We start from the raw sequence: 20,002 nt of genomic DNA on the forward strand, positions 1-20,002 counted from the left end.
TAATACCTGCAGGGTTTGGCGTGTCAGATTTGCATGGTGCTGTTTTGGTTATAGATGTTTGTGTACTCTGTGTCCATCTCTGTAAAACTGTTCATGCTAATGATGTGGTGAACCACACAGGAAACACAACATCTTTTATGGTTTCATATAACACCGCTTCCTCTTTCACTTCCTCTTCGTGTGTAATTTCTGGCTGGTTAAAAAAACAAAACAACAGACGATGAGACACAGAAGAGCAAAGCTAATGAGGCACAAAGCTTGCAGCATACAACAATTAGCCGATGACAACATGTCTGTATCCCAAGTTTTTTAACAGGTAACGTCACCACGAAGGAAGCTAAGCACATATTAGGACAAAATACACACTCTTCTACATCCAACCTAATGCAGAATGTAATTTGGGGCGAGACTGAAAGGCTCCGAAAACCCCAAAACAAAGCTGTCTGATCACAGCTATTTACGTTAGCCCTGATGCTAGCAGTTCTGATTACTCACCAACATCTTGGTCAAAGGGGTTGGTCGTGAAGAGTGGCATCGCTGGAGCGTTCACAACAACAGATTTCGCCTTCTCCAGATATTATTTCACCCTCTTATTCTTGCTTCACACGGTAAAAATGCATAGTAACGACGACCAGACGGGTGTCAGACAGAGCTAGCTGACTCTTCTCTACACAGTCACTCCTTCTCGTCAGACGGCAACAAGCGAAGCATGCTGGGTAATCGAAGCGGATCGTCCGGCGACGAATAAAAGTACGACACCGATGAATAATCTGACGCTAAGGGGCAAAATCTAAGTTTGCAGTGGCCGGGAAACCGGACAAAATCCTCCGTACACTACAAAGTGGCTTTTTCGATAAAAAAGGAAAAACATGTCATCGTCAGGTGACGGTGGTCACGTGAGGCTTTGAAATGACGCTCACTGAAAACTGGTGATCTGCTATTACTATTATTACTTCCTTTTCATTTATATTCACCAGAAATATAGTCAAATCTGAAGCAGTTGCTGAAATAAAGTTCTTTTATTTATGAGTATATATTGTGATGTGATGGCAAAATGCAATGTGTTTCCCTATTATCCATGTTTTTGTTTATTTTTAATTTTTAACTTGCAGGGTGGGAAAACACATTAATCAGTCAAATGAATGAATCAAGTGTAAGTTTCATCAGTAAATAAAGGTAGAAAGTTTTCAGTTCATCTATTAAAATGAGATCTGTTATAACCACAATTCGAAAATAGCTGAACTGTCCCTTAAATTATTAATTTGAGGTTTCATTTTTAATCTGAGGTTTTGAGGAAGTCAGTTTGTTTATTTTATAGAAATGTTGATCCCATCTATCTGTATACAGTCTGCTGTTTTTGCTGTTATTTGGAGCATGCAGAAATGAATGCCTGACTACTGTATAAACATAAAAAAATAAATAAACTTAAAATTTGAGTCTGGAAAAATATGGAATTGTCCTTTTAAAATTATATAGGAACCATGACTTTGATGCTGGTATTGTATAATACTACATAGATTACAAGAATCGCTTTTTTATTTATTTAAATTAACAGTTAAATAAACTGTTTACTCAATATGAAGTATCATGATTAAAGGTAAAGACAAAAAAAAAGACAAAACTCAAAATCCATCCTTCACATTTTATTGTCATACAGTCTTGTCCTGATTGATATGGGCTTGACGAAAAACAATCAGCCATAAGTACAGATTACAAACTGCTACTTAGCCCTTAAGAAACATGTAATACAGCAAAGGTCAATCATCCAATAATTACAGACAATATGTACTTAGCTTTTTGAATAAATCATTTTTAAATGGCTGCATAAAAAATTTACATACTGTTACCAGGTGCCATATAAAATGTATATATGTATGTAGAACGTATGTAACAGAGCAGTGCTGCTCAAAAATCTGTTTAATGATGTTTCAGATTTAGAAAGATGCCAAATGTTTTTTTTTCTTTCCTTTTATAAAGTTGCAATCATCTGGTGAGGGTTAGTAAGTGCTCTCTATTTTTTTGTGATTTTTTTCTTCAATATTTCTGCTAACATTTTGAAACTATGGAGTATTTTATGAAGTATAAAGCAGTTCTAACTTACAGTATATGAACATATAGTTATATAGTCATCTGAAACATCTTTGCTCTAATGGTTTGATTGTGTTTTTATTATGAAGGTGTTAACATGAAGAAAACTGTAGAAAATTTAAAAATATGAAATCAAAACATTTTTCTTTTCTTTTTTGGTGAAATACTATTTACAGATATACATGTACAAAAGTGGCTGCACCAAATCATGATCTGGTTAAGCCTACAAGCTCATCTTACGTTAGCACTAATTTTAATTTAGCACAACAGTGGGGCGGTTCTGCTCCTGCTCTGCCACCATACCCAGTTTTAAAGTCCATCTAAAGACATATATGAGTCCAAGTGTCAGTGACTTAATGATCGAGTCTTTCAGCTATGTAAAGCTTTTTTTCACGACTTTCATTAATGCCTCATCTTCATCCTGATTTCCACTTTTTCAACAGGAGATCTTGGCTGGATGCTATAAAACTGGAACTGCCACTGTAAGGAAAGCAACAAAAACACAACATATATTCACAGCTTTTACATAGGTTTACATATTTACAGCAACAGTTGCAGTGTAAGTATTTTTATTGTCCACATTTTACCTGCACAGGAAATGCAACAGTGTGTTTTGTTGGTTGTATTTACTATATGATGATGTAAATTCCATTTTCTATTGAGATTCAGTTCACAGATATCCTCAAAAAAGGTATTTGTTTCACAATCCATTCTTATAAATGTGTTGTAAAGATCAGACTTTGATAGATCCTTGTTTTTACACAACACTAAAAACTAAAACTCTTATTTAATTTCAAAATACAATCACTAAACTAAAAGGTTTAAATTATTTTGTATGCACGTACAGCAATGAATTGCACAATATATGCAAGTAAAAGAAGTTTACCATCTTTTCTTTAGTTATTTGTTGAATATATCCACAGAAGTATTTGAAATACATGACTTGCATATATTTGCCTCTTATTGGTTAGTAGAAATCTCTAATAACCATTTGGGGGTTGCCTGAAGCTTCTTTTCATACTAATTCTTGATTAAATATGTTAATAAATGCAAAAATATTGACAAATCTAGACCATTCATAAACTACAGAAATCAAAATTTATAATTGGTCTTGGAGTTTTAGCTAATTCAGACAGTTAGCTTGGTAGCAAGAATGTTGTGAGACAAACACTTTATCAGATTTGACTTTTAGGAAGAGTTTGGTGTAAATGACAATGCCCAGAGAATACTGACCAAGAAACAAAAGCAGACTCTTAAAAAATTGAAAAAAGATTTGATTTCAAGAAATACTAACAGTGAGAGGAGCGTTCACAGATGAAACCAATGCGGTCGGTGCAGTAGAAGTCATTCCAGTTGGCATAATGGATAAGGCCTGCACAATCCTCGCCATCTTCATGACCATGAGTCCAATTATCAGGCTGACCTGGTTTCCATTGACTGATGAAACAACAAATTTGATTAGCTTCATTTTTATAACCAAATAGAAAACAATTAAATCAAGTTTTACATCAGTAAAATGCATTTAGAAATTGATAACCTACGTGAAAGCTGGCATGGTTCCATCCACCCACTTCCAGACATTTTCCTTTTCCTTGTCAGTGAGCCCCAGCCAGAAGTAGCCTTTTCCTGCAATCACTTTCCTCACATATTGCTACACAAAGAAAATAAATAACATTATACAAGATAATTTATCAATAAATAATTGGCTTACATGCTTACAATCTAAGATCAATTTTACCTGTTCTTCATTATCATTGATTATGAGCATATGAGATGACATGTTGTTACAAAACTTGAATGCCTCATTAAAGTTGAGTCTCTGAGAACCAGAGGAAATGTAGTAGCAGCTGTTCTTAAACTTTGTGAACTTCGGTGGACAACCTGGAAGAATTAAATACCAGAATGTTAAAGTAGAAGGAAAACATTCTAAATGTAGTTTGAATTAGTTGAGGTATTGCCATTTGAAGATACATACATGTAGAGAACTCATAACAACTTTTTACAGTTTTGTGAACACTGAACTCACTGGTTGTTGGGGTGGTGGCAGCAGGTGGGAGCTGAACCTGCTGAGACACAGAACTTTGTGGTTTCTCTGTGGGTACCAGGCCTACAGTTGGCTGGGTTGGTTTGATGACCTGTGGAGGCTGAGGTGGCTTTACAATTACAGGAGGCCTTGGTGCTGGCAGCCCAGGAAGACCTGGAGGACCACGAGGGCCAATGGGTCCAACAGGCCCACGAGGTCCCTCTACACCTGCAGGTCCTGCTGCTCCTCTGGGCCCTTGTGGCCCTTGTGGGCCTGGCAATCCAGGTTGTCCATTCCTACCAGGAATTCCAGGAGCCCCAAGATCACCCTTTTCGCCAGAGTTCCCAGCTCGACCTCCAGGCCCTTTAGGTCCTTTAGGTCCTGGAGCCCCCAAGGCCCCAGGCTGACCTGCTGGACCTTCTATGCCAGGTGGCCCAGGAAGACCTAGTTCTCCTTTATGTCCCACCACTCCTGGCATACCTCTGTCTCCTTTATTACCCTTTTGTCCTGGCTGGCCTATCGGTCCCTGTGGACCTTTGTCACCCCTGGAGCCTTTAGGACCTGGTGGACCTGAGTCAAAAAAGGACAGAATGTATATTATTGTTGGGGTGTTTGTACACTGTTACAAAGACAATTTAAACTCTTCTGTGTGTGCCAATTTATTTGAAATGTTGTTTTGTTGATTTAACAACATATTAGTGACATATAACGACAAATTGTGGTTCTTTTTGATCCTGTAGGAGAAACAATTTAAACATTCTCCAGATGTGAATTACTCAGAAACTTCTGTTAATAAAATAAAGGGGGGGCAAATGTCATTTGTACCCTTTTTGGTAAAAATGTACAAATATGAAAACTAAGTGTTTCATCTGTTCTTACCCCGCAGGATGGTGAAGTTTGTGATGAGCTGTGAGTGCTTGCTGTCCACTAGCTTCATCTCCTCCATCACCATGGACAGATTATTCACCTCTTGGTCCAGTTTGGCTGTCAGCTCATCCTGCTGGGTACGCAAGTCTTTACCGTCTGTCCTGACCTCTTCCAAGCTGGCATTCAGTCCGGCTAACACATCTGAATGCCTCATCACTGTTTCAGCACATGATCTCAGGCCATTCAGGTCAGAGCTGATGACACCTAAAATCTGTGCGGCAAAGCTCATATTTCCAGTGACACGGTCCATGTCATTCTCGTGCCTGTCTAACCTAGCTTCCATCTTGTCAAATTTGAATGAGGTGGCATTATTGTGGTCTCTCTGGTGGTCCATCAGCTGCCGCAAGCTCTGGTCATGGCCTTCAGTGAGCACTGAGGTGTTCTGGATTTTGCTAGCTAAAGTGCTGAGCTGAGCTCCCAAATCATCCAGGGTGTCTCCGTTGGATCTGGCCAGGGCTGAGTTATTGGCTGCCAAGATCTGAAGGTTCTGGACCTTTTCTTTTAGCCACTCTGTATCTGTATGTGTCTGTCTGGCTGTCTGCTGCAGAATGTAATAGTCATTTTTCAGCTTATCTACTGCCAGGCTTGTGTCTTCAACTGTCTTCTGCAGAGCGCCAAGCAGATTGTGCTGCTGGGTTTGGGTGATATTAAGCGCACCTATGCTAACTTGGGTCTCACTCTGCACTTTGACCTGGTCCTGTAACTCAGACTGGAGTCGTGTTGTGTCAGTCTGGAGGCTATCAATCATCTCACTGTTGGAGGCCAGGGACTGATTGATTCCACGCAGTGAAGCTGTATTACCTTCCAGAACACTTTGCAGGGAAACATGGCCGTTCTGCATGTCATCTCCTGTTATCAGAAGTTCATTTAGGGTCTCTCTGTTGCTGGTTGCTCTGATGTTAATATCTTTCAGTTGGCTTTGCAATGCTTCCAGCTCTGACTTGAAAGTGTTCATTTCACTGGTTGCATTGATTGACTTCTGTCCTGATTGATCATCTAAAATTATGAAATGCAAAAAAGCCTGAGTGTCAGCAGAATGTGAAAATATAATAAAATGTCAAAGTCAATAAACATGTACAAGATTATGTGGTAATATAGCTATAGTTGTAATGTAATCGCACCCTAAACAGAATTACCTAGTTTCTTTAAGTCTGTTTCCACAGCATTGATCTCCCCTCCATAATTCTGTATCCCTTCTGTCACATTGTCCATCTTCTGAACAACTAAGAGAAACAGCAAGGATTGATAAAAACACAGACAGAGAATTGTAGAAAATATCCTCTTGATGCTGTTAAGGCATATTTGATTAGTAGATTATATCAGGAACCTTTACACAGACTCTTGAAAAACAGTTCTGTTAAGAACCAATTTCTCAGCTAATGTGGATTTACTCTCACCAGCAGAGGTCGCTGGTGTATTCATACCTCAGAAGTGAATAAGTGGAAAGCCAAGCTACAGTCCTGGACACATAATGCAGCTCAGCTTCCTGAGATTTTTGTAACCAGGCAGCAATAACACTGTGGATTGATCCAAATCGAAATGTTCAGATGATGCTCATAAATTCCACTTCTTGAGTCCCAATAATCTGAAAAACAGACTGAATACCACATCGGCACAAACCAGCTCTAGGTCCATTTTCTCTCCCTACATCTGCAACATCTCTTCTCCCCCCATGGTTTGTTTTCCCGTCTAATAACTCAACTGGAAAACATCCTAAGATTTTACTGTTATCATTCCAGAGTGACAAAAACACACAACAAAAACACACACTTACGTAAAACACAAGGGTCCAACTTGAAAGTGCTGTTGACCAGCTGCTGAGATATGGAGTCTCATTTCTTGCTTTATGCCTAATGAATAGTTGTTTTTTTTGTCATAAGGGTGCTGTATACATTCATTCAGTTATTTATAATTATGTTACTGATGACGGTGTCAAAAATGCCTGACAACACATACCACCTTCTACCTGTTCCATTTCATGTCTGTAAACAATTTCTTTCCACATTCTTGTGTTAATAAAAGCAATAGGAGTTATTTAAATCTGCACATTTAAGTAAGGCTTACTGGCTGCCTATTGTGATATTATTATAAGTTATGAGCAATTGCTACGGAGTTCTCCAACCTGAGTTGCAGAAATTGTCCCAGACACTTAATGACACAGCAGGCAACACAAACAGTGCTCCAACAGAGCAGCTCAATCAAGCGCTGACATATGCAGTTTAAAAAACAAAGAGATTTTAAAATAAATAAAAATTCAATGTATGATCCAGCCAACTCTGGTTTCCTACAGAGTCAAACTGATTTTGACATTCACAGTCATTTGTGAGTCAACCTGTGGTCCGCAAGACAACAAATTGCTACTAAACCATAAAATCTCCTTGGGGTTGTTAAGCTGGGGTAGTCCCTGCATGGTCATCTGGTAGAGATTAGCGGCAAACCATCAAAATCACATGGGCTCCTTGCCAACACAGACCCAGAGCTAGGAACCAAAATAATCCTGACAGCACTTAAAAGGCATGAGTCTGATTTAGATCTGAACTTGTAAAATTTCCAATAAAGCCATTCTCTTCTGGCAAAGTGAGCTTTCTGCTGTCTGTGGACAAGGTAAAACTTCAGAAGATGGTGCTCAAAAATGTTTTAACAGGTTTGCTTTGATTGATCTGGGGCTCCAAATGTGTAAAATTGGGCAATACAGAAGCTGGATTCTTTTCTGACTGTGCTGGAATTCTTCTCCATACTATTTAACATCATTCTTCTGGTTCACACCACAAAAATAAGTTGCAGTAAGCACAATGTAGCACACTGTGTTTTCTGTTTCAAGCTATGGGTTATCTTAGAGAGAAATCACTTCCGTGGAAAAATACATAAAAAAACAGCAGATGCTGAGAAAGTCAAACAATAAATCTTAGTCTGAGCTTCTGAATTTGACTGAAACAAATGGACCAAATTATTCACAACAATAATAGGTCATTTTATGGTGGTAACTCTTGAAATATGTTTTAAATTCCAATGTTAACATCAGATTAAATTATGTCAAGGACTCAAAATACATATAACACTTCACTGTAGCCTTGAACTTACTCAGTTTTTGACTTCTAAATGATCCACTGTGGAGGATATTTCCTCCCACCAAACTACAGCCCAATCCACCCAGTCTAGTAAAATATGAAAAAAGCCTAAAGTCAACTTTGGAATTAGTATCCTTTCTTGGCTTATTATTGTAAGATGGCAGATAACCAAAGATAACAGCCTGGAGAATATTTGGATATAAATTTCTTATACCATGAAAATAAAACCACAACATCATCGTAAATGTTATGCTACAAACTACTCAAAAGACTATAGTGGAAGGTGATTAAATTACCTTGGTTGATATTAAACCTGACATTATTCTTGTTGACAGAAAACAATATAAGCTTTATTACTCAATGTAATAAAGTCTATATTTGAACCCACAATAATTAAGAAAAGTGCTAGTTCTGTGTGTTTTATTTCCTTTCATTAATTTGAACTCAGTTTAATACTCAAAATAAAGATATTCTGCAAGTTAATTTGTTAAACATTTTGCATAGAATCTGTTGTTACATGTACCTTGAGTTGTGTAGTTACTATGAACTTCTGCTTTTAATTTATGTACATGAAGGTATTAACAAGTAAAAGTAAATACATTTTGACAGAAAATATATTTTATTTTTGGTTTTAACTTACCTTTATATCCAAGGACAGCCACAGCTATTGTTAGCAGGGCACAGAGCACATAGAGGAGAGAGATGGCTGCCCTTAATGCCCAGTCATTTTTACACTTTGTGCACTCTGTAGCCTCTTGAATTCCTGCAACACACAACAGGATCTGTGTCACAAATCAGTCTGCAGAATGCAGTAAGTCGGCTTAGTAATATTAACGGAGCACCATGGGAAGCAGTAGTAGCTCATAAATTGTGCAACTGCGGTTGGGAGTACAATCAAACCAAACGAGCCAAAAATTTTCATTCAAAAAGGAAAGCTTTTTTGTTTTTCTTTTTACAACCAAGTTTAGTGCGGAATCTCAACTGTGGGACACTCTGTACCGTCTGTCAGCTGAGAATAAACTGAAAACATTTGGCCTCATAAACAGGCAAGAAAGTTCACAACAAAACTGAAAACACTGTACATGTGTTCTCCATACGGCCAAACAGCACCATCCCCCCCTTCTGTGTCATTCCTCACTGCCAGCTGACCTACAGTGATGGAGAAGTGAAGCATTTTGAAACATTTTGGTCGTTCATCTCACAGATGTTCACCAATATTTCTCAATAATTCTTTGAAATAAGTGATTCAAATCTAAACATTAGCCAGGATGTTTATTCAAGTTCATTATTGCTGACCAAGTAGCTTTTGGCAAGCAGAAAGGAGGGCTGCTGGTGTATATTCACAAGAGGCAATAGAGGTCTTTATGGGACAAATTTAATCTCAGATTAGACTTTCAGATGACAGAAGTAATAGAAAAGTGTGATTCAATTATGAAACAGAAAAAAAGATTATAAATTAATATGTTTAGCTTGACCAAAAACAAACAACTTATACCAATGTACCCCAGGGTCTTCAATTTTGCATGTTTTAGATGTGTCCCTGTTCCAAAACACCTGACAATGGTGGGAACTGGTGACCAAGATTCAAGATCAATGATGCTTCAACTTTTAGTCAATCACAAATGTCAAAACTATGTTATACTATAACAAAAAATATATTTGTTTTCCAAGGTTACAGGACCTAATAGCACATGCTGGGTTAATTTGACTTTTAAAAAGACATTTGTGATTAACCAGGATAGTCAGGCTATCATACATTTTTTTTATAAGCTGTTCAGACAATTTGAATAGCTATAATCATGATTGTGGGCAAAATATGAACCAGGAAGTGGGCCTGTAAAACCTGTGTGTTTACGCATACATTCGCGGAAACACTGACTCCAAGGTGTGATAAAATTAAGTTTATTTGAAACTTATCTAATATTCTAAGTTCCTGTTTAAGTTTTTTAAGATACATTTTTAAATTCTTGTCTCAGCATTTAAATTAGAAAATATAATAAGAACTCATCACTGTGACTCATAAATGAAACCAAAATTGGGATAAACCATCATTTACGATTTAAGAATAAAAATCTGCCCCTAAGCATTATGGGTAATGTTGTCCTCACATGATTTCCTGCCTCAAACAGCCCCAAAGGCTCAGCTTTGTTCCTTCAGGTCACATCACCCATGATGGGACAGCAGCCAAAAGAGGCTCCATCTCAGAAAGGGACAGAGAGCAAGACCACCAGAGGGATACAGAGTTTTGGCCTCTCGGCTTTGGACCCACACATCTGTGCAAACATTAGACCACCTCAAAGGGGCCCCTTGGTGGACCCATACTTGGATTTGCAGGGGCCACTGTTGTCCTCAGAGAGCGTCATGCTGGAAGGGAGCGTGGAGAGCTCAGAGAACACCCCTCTGTTCCTGACTACATGCTGCTGAAAGTACAACATAACACCATGTAAACAAGCATGTAGATGGCTGCAGGTTCTAGGTTAGGGGACTGAAGCAGGCAGCATTTCTTTTCTTTCAGTGTTTATTAGACTTTGAACTGAACTTGAGCCACATGTCTGCTTGTCGTACTTGTAGGGTCAGTGAATTTCAAAATCGACCTGCCAATCAAAACCCTTTGTTTCTCTTATAGACTCGTCCAAGAAAAATATTTTAACAATTACCTTTTTCCAAGACACCCACAACCAATGGTAAAATCTTTCATTAATTACAAAACTAAAATGTTACTACAACTCATCTCCTATTTTACTCCTTGCTGAATGTAACAGCTCATATTTTCATATGTTCATATTTTAATTTACAGTAAAGCCACACAACAAGAAAACTTCAAAGCTCTGTGGTACATATCATACATTGAGAATAGGAAATCTTTATGACTAAATATAACTCCTAAATTAATCAAATAGACAACACTTGATTTGTTTCAGCTTGTTATCATGAAAATACACAATTTATGCACAACAGCAGTTTTCAAAGGCCTAAAAATGCTGTTGATAAAATGTAGCTGTACTGTGATCGTAAACACTCAACAGTAAAAGAAATTAGTCTTTTGACAAAAGGTAAAACAATTTTTTTTCTAAATGGTTTATTGTGATGAGGCAGTCAGAGAAACCACTCAGTCACCTTTAGTTTCCTGGCTGTAACTCTGGGTTTCTAAATTATTTGGGCATCTTGACAGAAATAAAGGTCTGTATATAAGAGCATATAGCAGAAAACAGAAGTTTTTTTCTGCAAATTCTCACGTCTTGCTTTAACACTTTACCCACTGTGTTATATAACTTGGCAGGAAAAGGTTAAAAACCTTGACTGCCATATTTCCTCCACAGTGAGTCCTGCAATAAACATGGAAATTCAGTCTAAACAGAACCACTGCCGACTCCTTCCAGAACAGCAACATTTTCCCACAAGCTTTCTGTTTCCCTCCAAAGATTTTTGTTTCAAACACGAATGTCTCAGGTGGTTCACACATAATAATGAAAATGAAAGACTTCCAATGAAGCAAAAAATGTTTTGTTACATCAAATTATATAATAAAATTTAACTATATGAACGTTACAAAAGAGCCTAAATACTTGTGCGAATATTTGTCTTTTTTACACTAATATAGAATTTTATGGTAACTATTAAAGGAAAATATAATGAAAATATCTTAACTGAACTCAATCTCTCTTCCTAATGAGGATAGTTCAAAAACACTAAAGCAATGATTTACAGAAAAACTACCATGTAGTCTTTGGAAAAACAAAATAACCAAGTACTTCATTTATTTTGTTTGCGTTCTGCTTTTTGAGTTTCCATTACAACCTCCAGCGAGAATGGTCTGCTAGCTCATCATGTTTCCCAGCACTACTGTGACTTCTTGCTTTCTACACATAAACTATTACCGCACATAAACATGTCGACCCAAGCATGTCATGGACTGCCTGAGAACACAAGGTCTCGTACATAACACAGGAGTGCTGAACCTGTTGAGAGTTACAGTAAGATGCTGGACAGCAACCAGGATGTCCCAACTAAGAACTCAAGCCATATTACCCAAGAAAAGAATAAATGCCAGAAAAAAACCTAGAAATAACAGAGCAAAATTGGTGAGTACTGTGTTTAACTATATTTCTGATGTTAAGGGATGACTATATATACAGCATACAATATTTTTTAAACATTTATGAGCATTTAATTTCATCTCTGGATCAAGAAATGACATCACTTGGCTCTCTGGATCCAGAGTGATACATCTCAATAACTAGATAAGTAATTTGCCACAGATAGTCAGGGTTGAGGAACTGTAATGAGTTTGCCATTTGGGTTTTTGATTCAAAATCTGAACAACATTTAGACTGACTTCCTTGATGATTGTTCAGTGATGATATTTTATTCCAATACTTGGTTAGTTTGGTTTAGTTTATGACCATAGTCATGCAAATTCACCCTACCCAGTTGGTTTTTATGTTTGACATTTCTTTGCAAATGTTAGCATTAGAACAAGGACCCCAAATTTATTTTATTAGTTTGTAAACTGCATTACATAAACTTTTATAATTGTAGGTCATAATTCAGAACAACATAAGCAAGCAACAATACACCAATCAATTCAACCAATTGCTTTCCTAATGGTTCGAGGATTCCACTATGGCTGTGCTGTCTAGATGAGGGGGATGGGGGTGAGAGGGTCTGTTTGGTCTGCAAAAATGTTTTGCTGGGTGGCAAATTTTCCTGTAACATTCTTCTGAATGTGGTCATAAAGGTTTGGTGGATTAGTGTATGTTATTGCTGCAAATGTTTGATTGTTTCAGAATAACTTGATAGATAATTACTGTTAGTGCTGTTTTGAGCCCTAAATCTTTTTTTTTATAGTTAATAACTTTTTGCTGTTTGGAAAATGAAACAAACAGAGGCAGTCAATCCACACGCTTCCACCTCCCCACAAAGAGGCAGGGAAAGAAAGTTGGGGGTTGTCCAGTGTGGTGTCGGTAAATCGTCTGTATTTTGTTTGAACTCTGACTCAGTCAAAAAAAAAAAAAAAAAAAAAATCTGCACTTATTGTTCTTTATATCGTTAGTTTGCCAGGTTCCACAGAAACAATCAAAGTGACTAATTTTGACATATTTCTGCTCAGATTTGNAAAAAAAAAAAAAAAAAATCTGCACTTATTTCCCTTATTCCAAGTACCTGCCATTAGACTTGACTGCATGTCTCCCTCCTGGCTGGCAGTGGAAATTTCTATGGCAACACAAAAAATGCTTGCACAGACCAGAGGGTTTTTGTGTGAAGAGCCTTTGTGCAGAGTGTTATTACTATGTCATATTCAGTAAGTGGGTGGCTACCACAGAATTCCTTTGACTTCACAGCTTTTCATTTTAAGTTGTATGAAAGTTGAACACAGTCACAACCCAGAAAACAGTTATTTCAGACAGACAGTTCAGGCCTATCTACTTTATCTTGATGAAGTTTGCAAACAAAATGTATTCTGGTTTAATAACAATGCAAACAAGACAAATTGTTGTTTGCTGTGTTTGTGGACATACAGGTTTATAGTGGTGTTGCAAAAGTAGAAGAAGAACATGTACCTGGAGGAGAAAACCGTGTGTTACATTTCTTTATTACAGCATATTGCAAGCAGACTTTGAATTCAAATTCTTTGGCTCAATTGTTGCAAACTATTGTCCCTTTTATGACTTAAACATGGCTTTTGTTTTATGCTTGTTTTTTGTTAAATCAAATTTTTCTGAGTCTGACAAGTTATAATACTGCATTTTTGTCTCAAATTTTTATTCCCTCTAAGTCTTTAAAGTGGTTAAACTAATGTGCGATAACCACATCTGCACATCCAGAAACTTTTATTACATATAATTAGGGTTTTTGTAATTTCCATAATCAGTCTTCTTCTTAGCCACTTTAGTTAAAAATACTTCAACAAGAACACATAAATACTATAGTATATACAAAAAAAATGTGTTACTTATTCAGTAAAACTGGAGATGAAGACAGATGTTTGTTAAATTCTTTCCCCTTGAAATGTTCTTTTTAAAACTATTGTATTCAGAAATATTTCTTAACTATGGCAGGTGCCTTTTTTAAGTTTTACCATGTCTGGACAAGCTGGGGGACTTCTGCATTCAGTTACTGATTCATTCAATTGATGTGCTGCCTTTGCAGATTTTCTGTGGCATGGTATAGTGTGGTGTGGTTTGGTATAGTATGGCATGGTCTGGTGGGATGGTGTGATATGGTATGTGGGGTGTGGTATGGTATGGTATGGTATGGTATGGTATGGTATGGTATGGTGTGGCATGGTGCAGTGTGATGGTGTGGTGTGGTATGCTATGATATGGTAGCTCTTGGTCATTGCGATCACTTCTGCAACATGTTAAAACTTTTCTGTGCTTCAAATCTGTTGCAGTCTCATCCAGCTCAATAATAAAACACAAGTCCAGGCAACATAAAGCAGAATAATTACAAATGAGTTTTGTGTATCTCCCCTCTACTGTCATTGTCAGATTGAAATACATTTTCCTATCACCTGCTCAAGTTCCTTTTTAGCAAATTAAGCAGATACAGTCATATCTGTACTTTTTTGTCTTGTGTTACTGGAGTTTGATGAACTGATGAGTGATGTTTCCTGACTCTATTCTTGGGACCATTATGGGCATTTAACTGGGTATAATGAAGTCATAGTGTCCCCCTCTGGCAAGTTCATTTAATAGTCTACAGCAGGAATGTTAACAAGAAAGCACTGTCCAACAAGGGAAGTTACCACTGTGACAGATTACTAAAACATTAGGTACTTTGAATTGCTGAGCCAGCCTTGCATGCCTCAACTCTTCTTCTCTCTCTCTCTCTCTCTCTCTCTCTCTCTCTCTCTCTCTCTCTCTCTCTCTCTCTCTCTCTCTCTCTCTCTCTCTCTCTCTTTCTTCAGTCCTCTGTAACAGGTTTATGGTTCTTTAAAATGAACCTCAGTCCTCTTTTCACATCTGGGCCTTGTTACTGTGAAGCAAAATCAAGGGACACATGCAAAAGTTTGATTCATCTCATCAACCCTTTGCACCAAGCATAACAATAAGAAGCTATAGAATAAGAATTCCAACTTTACCTTTTTGGGTGGGGTGGGGTGGGGACACTATTTTTGGTGTTTTTATGAGTCTCCTCACTTCCTGTTTAGGATGGAGATCTGTATTTCACAGCCAGATATGTGTGTGGGGAGAAAAATAACACGTTGCCTAAAGCTGTTTTGAAGTTGTTTACCTGTGAAGTTGTTTTCCAAAAGTGTTTACGTCCTCAAAAATCACAGGAATGTCTTTAATGCAACCCTTTCCTTATCTAATCCATTTACACTTTCTGTCAGTAAGTTTCGTTTAATTTTAGGTCATACACTTGCATGCTTTTGGAAGCTTTATAACATATGGAAGCTTCAGAGAAAGACTCAAAAGCAGTGGGCAGCTGTGTGTTGAGTAAAATCATTATCCCCAAATGGTGGATCACAGCTTGATTTTGAAGATATTTATGTGGTCTGGTTTCTGAGCAGCATGCTGTGCTATAGTGGTTAAAAAAATCAAACCAAGCCTAATTGGCTTAAAAAGCAGATATTCTGTTAAAATAGAAATTCAGATCTAGTGGAGCTGTGAACGAAGAGCCGATTAGATCTCATTTTGTCATCACATCTGGGCTTGGTTAAAGAAAGACAGGCTATGACAAATAGGGCATATATCATAATCCCAAGGGACTTCTGAACACTCAAATGGGCCTTTTTAACAAAGCTGAGCCACTGTGTTAGAAAAACATTATGATCTAGTGCCGAGAATCAAGAGTCCTTTTTCTTTGAGTAGGCAGTTACCTACAGTATGAAGCCCAGGCTTACTTTCTTGTGATCTTACAGAACATGTTTATAAGATATCTAATATAGTCACATCTGCAGTTTAGATGAAAACAATACTATGTGAGGAAATTCCGCTTGTAATGTTGGCTTGCAGTGAGCTAGCAGCAGAGACAGTATTGGCGGACAGCTTTTTTTATTTAAAAGAATGTTTTTTTCCAGTGAAGCTGCAAATCCAATAACAGCTGCATACTTAACACTTAGATTACCTTCTGCTAAACTGCATTTCAACTTCACATTTACACCTTTCCTTTCAGTCATTTTGGATGAAAAGGGTAGTTCCTGTAACAACAAGCCAGTGCTCTGAACGTAGTCATGAATCCAAACACCACTGGTCATTTTTCTTGTGCTAAGAAGGAACAACTAAACATAGAAATGTTGTAGGTTCATAACAGCCTAGTTAGTCTAGCCTTATAATTTATTATAGCCCAAAAAAGCAAATGTCTTAGACAAAAAGAGATGTTTGCAGGTAAGATAGAACAATATGTAAAAATGTACGAACCCTTTTTACTTTCATGTAGTAAGTAGATAGTGGTCAATGCATTTCTGGACAAACTCAGTTTTCACTAAAAAGCACTCAGTTTAGAATAAAATTTGTCTCTTAAAAAAATGACATTTTTCATGCATGCATTTAGAAAATCACTGAAGCCATAAAGCAATTTTATTGGCTTTAGTGGAGGTCAGAAGACCTCCTAGTTCTTCCTGCTCATGTTCCAGTGATGGCATGTTGGTCTGAGGTTATTTCAAGTAAAATGGGATCATGTGACCCTCAACAAGAGTGAAAATATGAAGGCTATCAATCTTACCTTCAACCATGAAACTTTAAAGAAATGGGTAATAATTTTTTGTGCTTTAAGTAGTAACTTGGACTAATGCAGTCCTAATATGTTCTGCTACTTTTAATATGAACAATCACAATCTTTATCAGATGTATTTAAGGTTTGCTGAAGAATTAACTGACACATGACAAAATTACTGTTAGAGATTATAACTGAGCACTTTTTAAGACATGAACAAGAATTTAGTTGCAGTGTTTACATAAATGAACTAAAACTGAATAAAATAAACTAAATTCACATAAGACACAGACAGTAGAAGCAGCACATTTGCACTTACCAAGATTGAACTTATTATGAAGGCAAACTGTAAAAATACTGATGTTTCAAAACAACAACAAGAAAAACATGAAACTGGCTGTGACTTGCTGTATGCTTTGGGAAAAAATAACTGCTTACTTCTAACTAAATTTATAATCTTGATGTAAAAACACCACTGAGTTCCTAATTAAACCCAAACTCCACTGATTTAAATCATTACCTTAATGTTTGTCGTTCCTTGAAATCATTTCTTAAAAAAATGTTAAAAACTTTCAGCCAGGAAACAGTTCAAAGTTAGTAAATTGGCAGGTCACAATCTGTTCTCAGTTTTTCATCAGTCTCGTGTGGGTTCTTTGTCAGCAGTTCAGTCAGAATGTGATCAAACCCCAATAATTAATAGTAATGGCAGAGTCTTGTGACGTTTACTTTACTGAGTCCAAAAGAAATTTCTGTTTGAGCAGCAGACAAGAACAAAGATCAGAAACAAGAATCTAGAAAACGACATATGATATATCAACAAAATAATGTTATATATAATATGCTTATTAGGTTCATCTTGATAGTTTTTTAACCTATTTAAGCAAAATCCTTCATAGTGTTGTACATGTGTTTTTGTGGAAAAATCAGGATCTAATACTAGGATTAAATCAACAGTAGAATACAACCAATTAAAAAAAGACAAAAACAGCAACGTGTTTCATTTAGCTAGCATAAAAAGAATCCAACAGAACAGCTCAACAATAAAAGTTAGAAAAGTTACAAAACATGCAAGTTTGGAACAGGCTGTTTGAACTTGAAGATGTGATTGGATGAATTTGTCTCTTTAAAATAAGCATAAAATAATTTTAAAAAAGTGAGTCCAAAGAGCAGAGCTACTACACACAGTGCAAATTACATACATAAAGTTATTTTTAAAAAGGCATAACAAGTTGCTGGTAAATATTTAAACATGCACATAAAAAATAAGCTTTAAGTTTATTTCTGTTTTATTTATTGTTTATTACTGTTTTTATTAGACCTCTGATTAAAATGGTGATTATTTTTGATTGATCTATTGATCTGGTTATATTTGAAATGCAACAAATGTGCAATTCCATTTTTGTGAAGGCTATAAATATGAATACAAAGCCAATTCAGACTGTGGATTAAGTGTAGTTTTAATAATTTCCACTGGGAGCACAATGTTTTCACTTTGTTTTGATGAAATAACTTTTTGTCATATAAAAAGTCTTGGTATGCTTCATTTTGCATTGACATCCCTGTCTCTAAAATATGTACATTCAGAAAGCTTAAAGACATTTCCTGAAATACAACGCCAACACATTTTTTCTTCACAATGCACTATGACGTCATTAGTTGGAAAAAATGTATGTAGTTCAAGATTTTACTCTTTATCCTTAATATTACTTTTAGCTCAAAAAATATACCTTTTATATTGTCATTATGGACTGCTTCTGTCCACTGTTCAAGTCATTGTCAGGATTAGACAATGAAATCAACAATTCTTTTTCATTGTGATACATTTTGTTCATATAGCTTTTGTTTCCAAAGGACCTTGACTTTTTTGTTTCCATATAAAAAAGGTGCAGTAATCAGCTAAAAAATGTGCCAAAAGTTGTAAACATGTAACTCTGGTGAAAAATAAAGTTATTTTAGTATTTACAATGATTTCCAGAGTGAAGCCTCACAGACAGCTATCTGTGTTCTGGAAGACAGAGCCTCACTAATCTCAGCCTCACCACCACAACATGAGCATAAATAAGCTGAGACATATTTTGTTACGTGGGTTCAGAATACTTCATTACACTCTCATGTAAGCCCCAAACCGCTGCGTGTCAAACACTGAAGTTTACTCCGTGCATCCATCCATCTGGGCGACTGGTTTTTTCTGTGGTCCCAGGATGGCCCACCGTGAAAGCACTTACAACACTGAATCAGCAACAGTCGCCCCTTAGCCTGATGTACACGCAGTTAGTGCTGTACTCCATCTGCACATACAGTTTTCAAGCTTCATCAGCCAGCAGAGCAAATAAAACCACTTGGTTTGGACCAGGCAGGCAGTTTAGCTGAGTCTGACGTTACTTTGAGGGAAAACACGCTGACCACAAGAAGATGGTATCTGACTTCCTGTTTTGATGTTGCCTATGAAGAAGTTATGTAATGCACAATTAAATTAACTATTTTTTATCAATAAATACCAAACATTATGCAAGTTACAAAGGAAAAAAATGCTTCAAAAAGTTTTTTGTTGTCGTTCCTGGAAGAACCAGATGAAACGGCAAATGAAAAATGGAAACAAAATGGTAAAACTTTAACAACATTTTATGACACTACATGTTTATTTCATCATTTCCTGAATAAACATGTTTGCAAAATATGGTGTATTTGGTGTCTTATCACCAGATTTAATGTGATATATTATGCACACAGTTTTTATGCATGTGTGCAATCTTGGTTGTACTAGCTGCATTAGCAGAGATTTATCATCAGATCTCACTAGGTGAATGTTCAGGGTTTATTGTTATCACCTACTATAACACTCCTAAGTTTGGTATAATGTTCACTTGATGAAATTTCTGGTCTTTAAACGAATTGGTGCATTGTAAAATGTGCTGACCTTGTCTTCAAAACAAGCTGTATTTGCATTACAAATAGTCATAATAAACAAAAATATTTTTTACCATATTTAAACTGGTTGTCTGGGTGGCTGAATTGTTGGTTTAATTGTGTTCAGCCTTTATCTTTTTTACACTTGATCACATTGATGTCAAAATCTTTAACTCGAGGATCTAATCAACCAAATTAGTATTGGTTCATTGGCCAAGTTATGTTTGTTTTTTGTTTTAATCTAAAGTTTTTGTTTTAATCTAAAGGCTCCTGAAATAACTACCCTATACCGTACCCTATAATCTACCATATGAGGTTAAGACAAATA

General features: G+C 36.6%; 1 protein-coding gene across 1 annotated transcript in view; it reads right to left on the bottom strand.

The window, feature by feature from the left end:
- The window catches only part of LOC108232972 (signal transducing adaptor molecule (SH3 domain and ITAM motif) 1), a 36,763-nt gene that overhangs the window by 9,222 nt on the left and 7,539 nt on the right, over positions 1 to 20,002 (bottom strand). The window contains exons 3-10 of the mRNA XM_017411138.3: positions 8,747 to 8,869; positions 6,175 to 6,261; positions 4,991 to 6,034; positions 4,115 to 4,681; positions 3,827 to 3,969; positions 3,630 to 3,739; positions 3,383 to 3,525; positions 496 to 576 (exon numbers count right to left, since the gene is read on the bottom strand). Coding sequence (XP_017266627.2) covers positions 496 to 576; positions 3,383 to 3,525; positions 3,630 to 3,739; positions 3,827 to 3,969; positions 4,115 to 4,681; positions 4,991 to 6,034; positions 6,175 to 6,261; positions 8,747 to 8,869 — 2,298 coding nt within the window. The remainder of the gene's footprint in view (positions 1 to 495; positions 577 to 3,382; positions 3,526 to 3,629; positions 3,740 to 3,826; positions 3,970 to 4,114; positions 4,682 to 4,990; positions 6,035 to 6,174; positions 6,262 to 8,746; positions 8,870 to 20,002) is intronic.

Source organism: Kryptolebias marmoratus, linkage group LG20, assembly GCF_001649575.2.
Source record: "Kryptolebias marmoratus isolate JLee-2015 linkage group LG20, ASM164957v2, whole genome shotgun sequence".
NCBI lineage: Eukaryota > Metazoa > Chordata > Actinopteri > Cyprinodontiformes > Rivulidae > Kryptolebias > Kryptolebias marmoratus.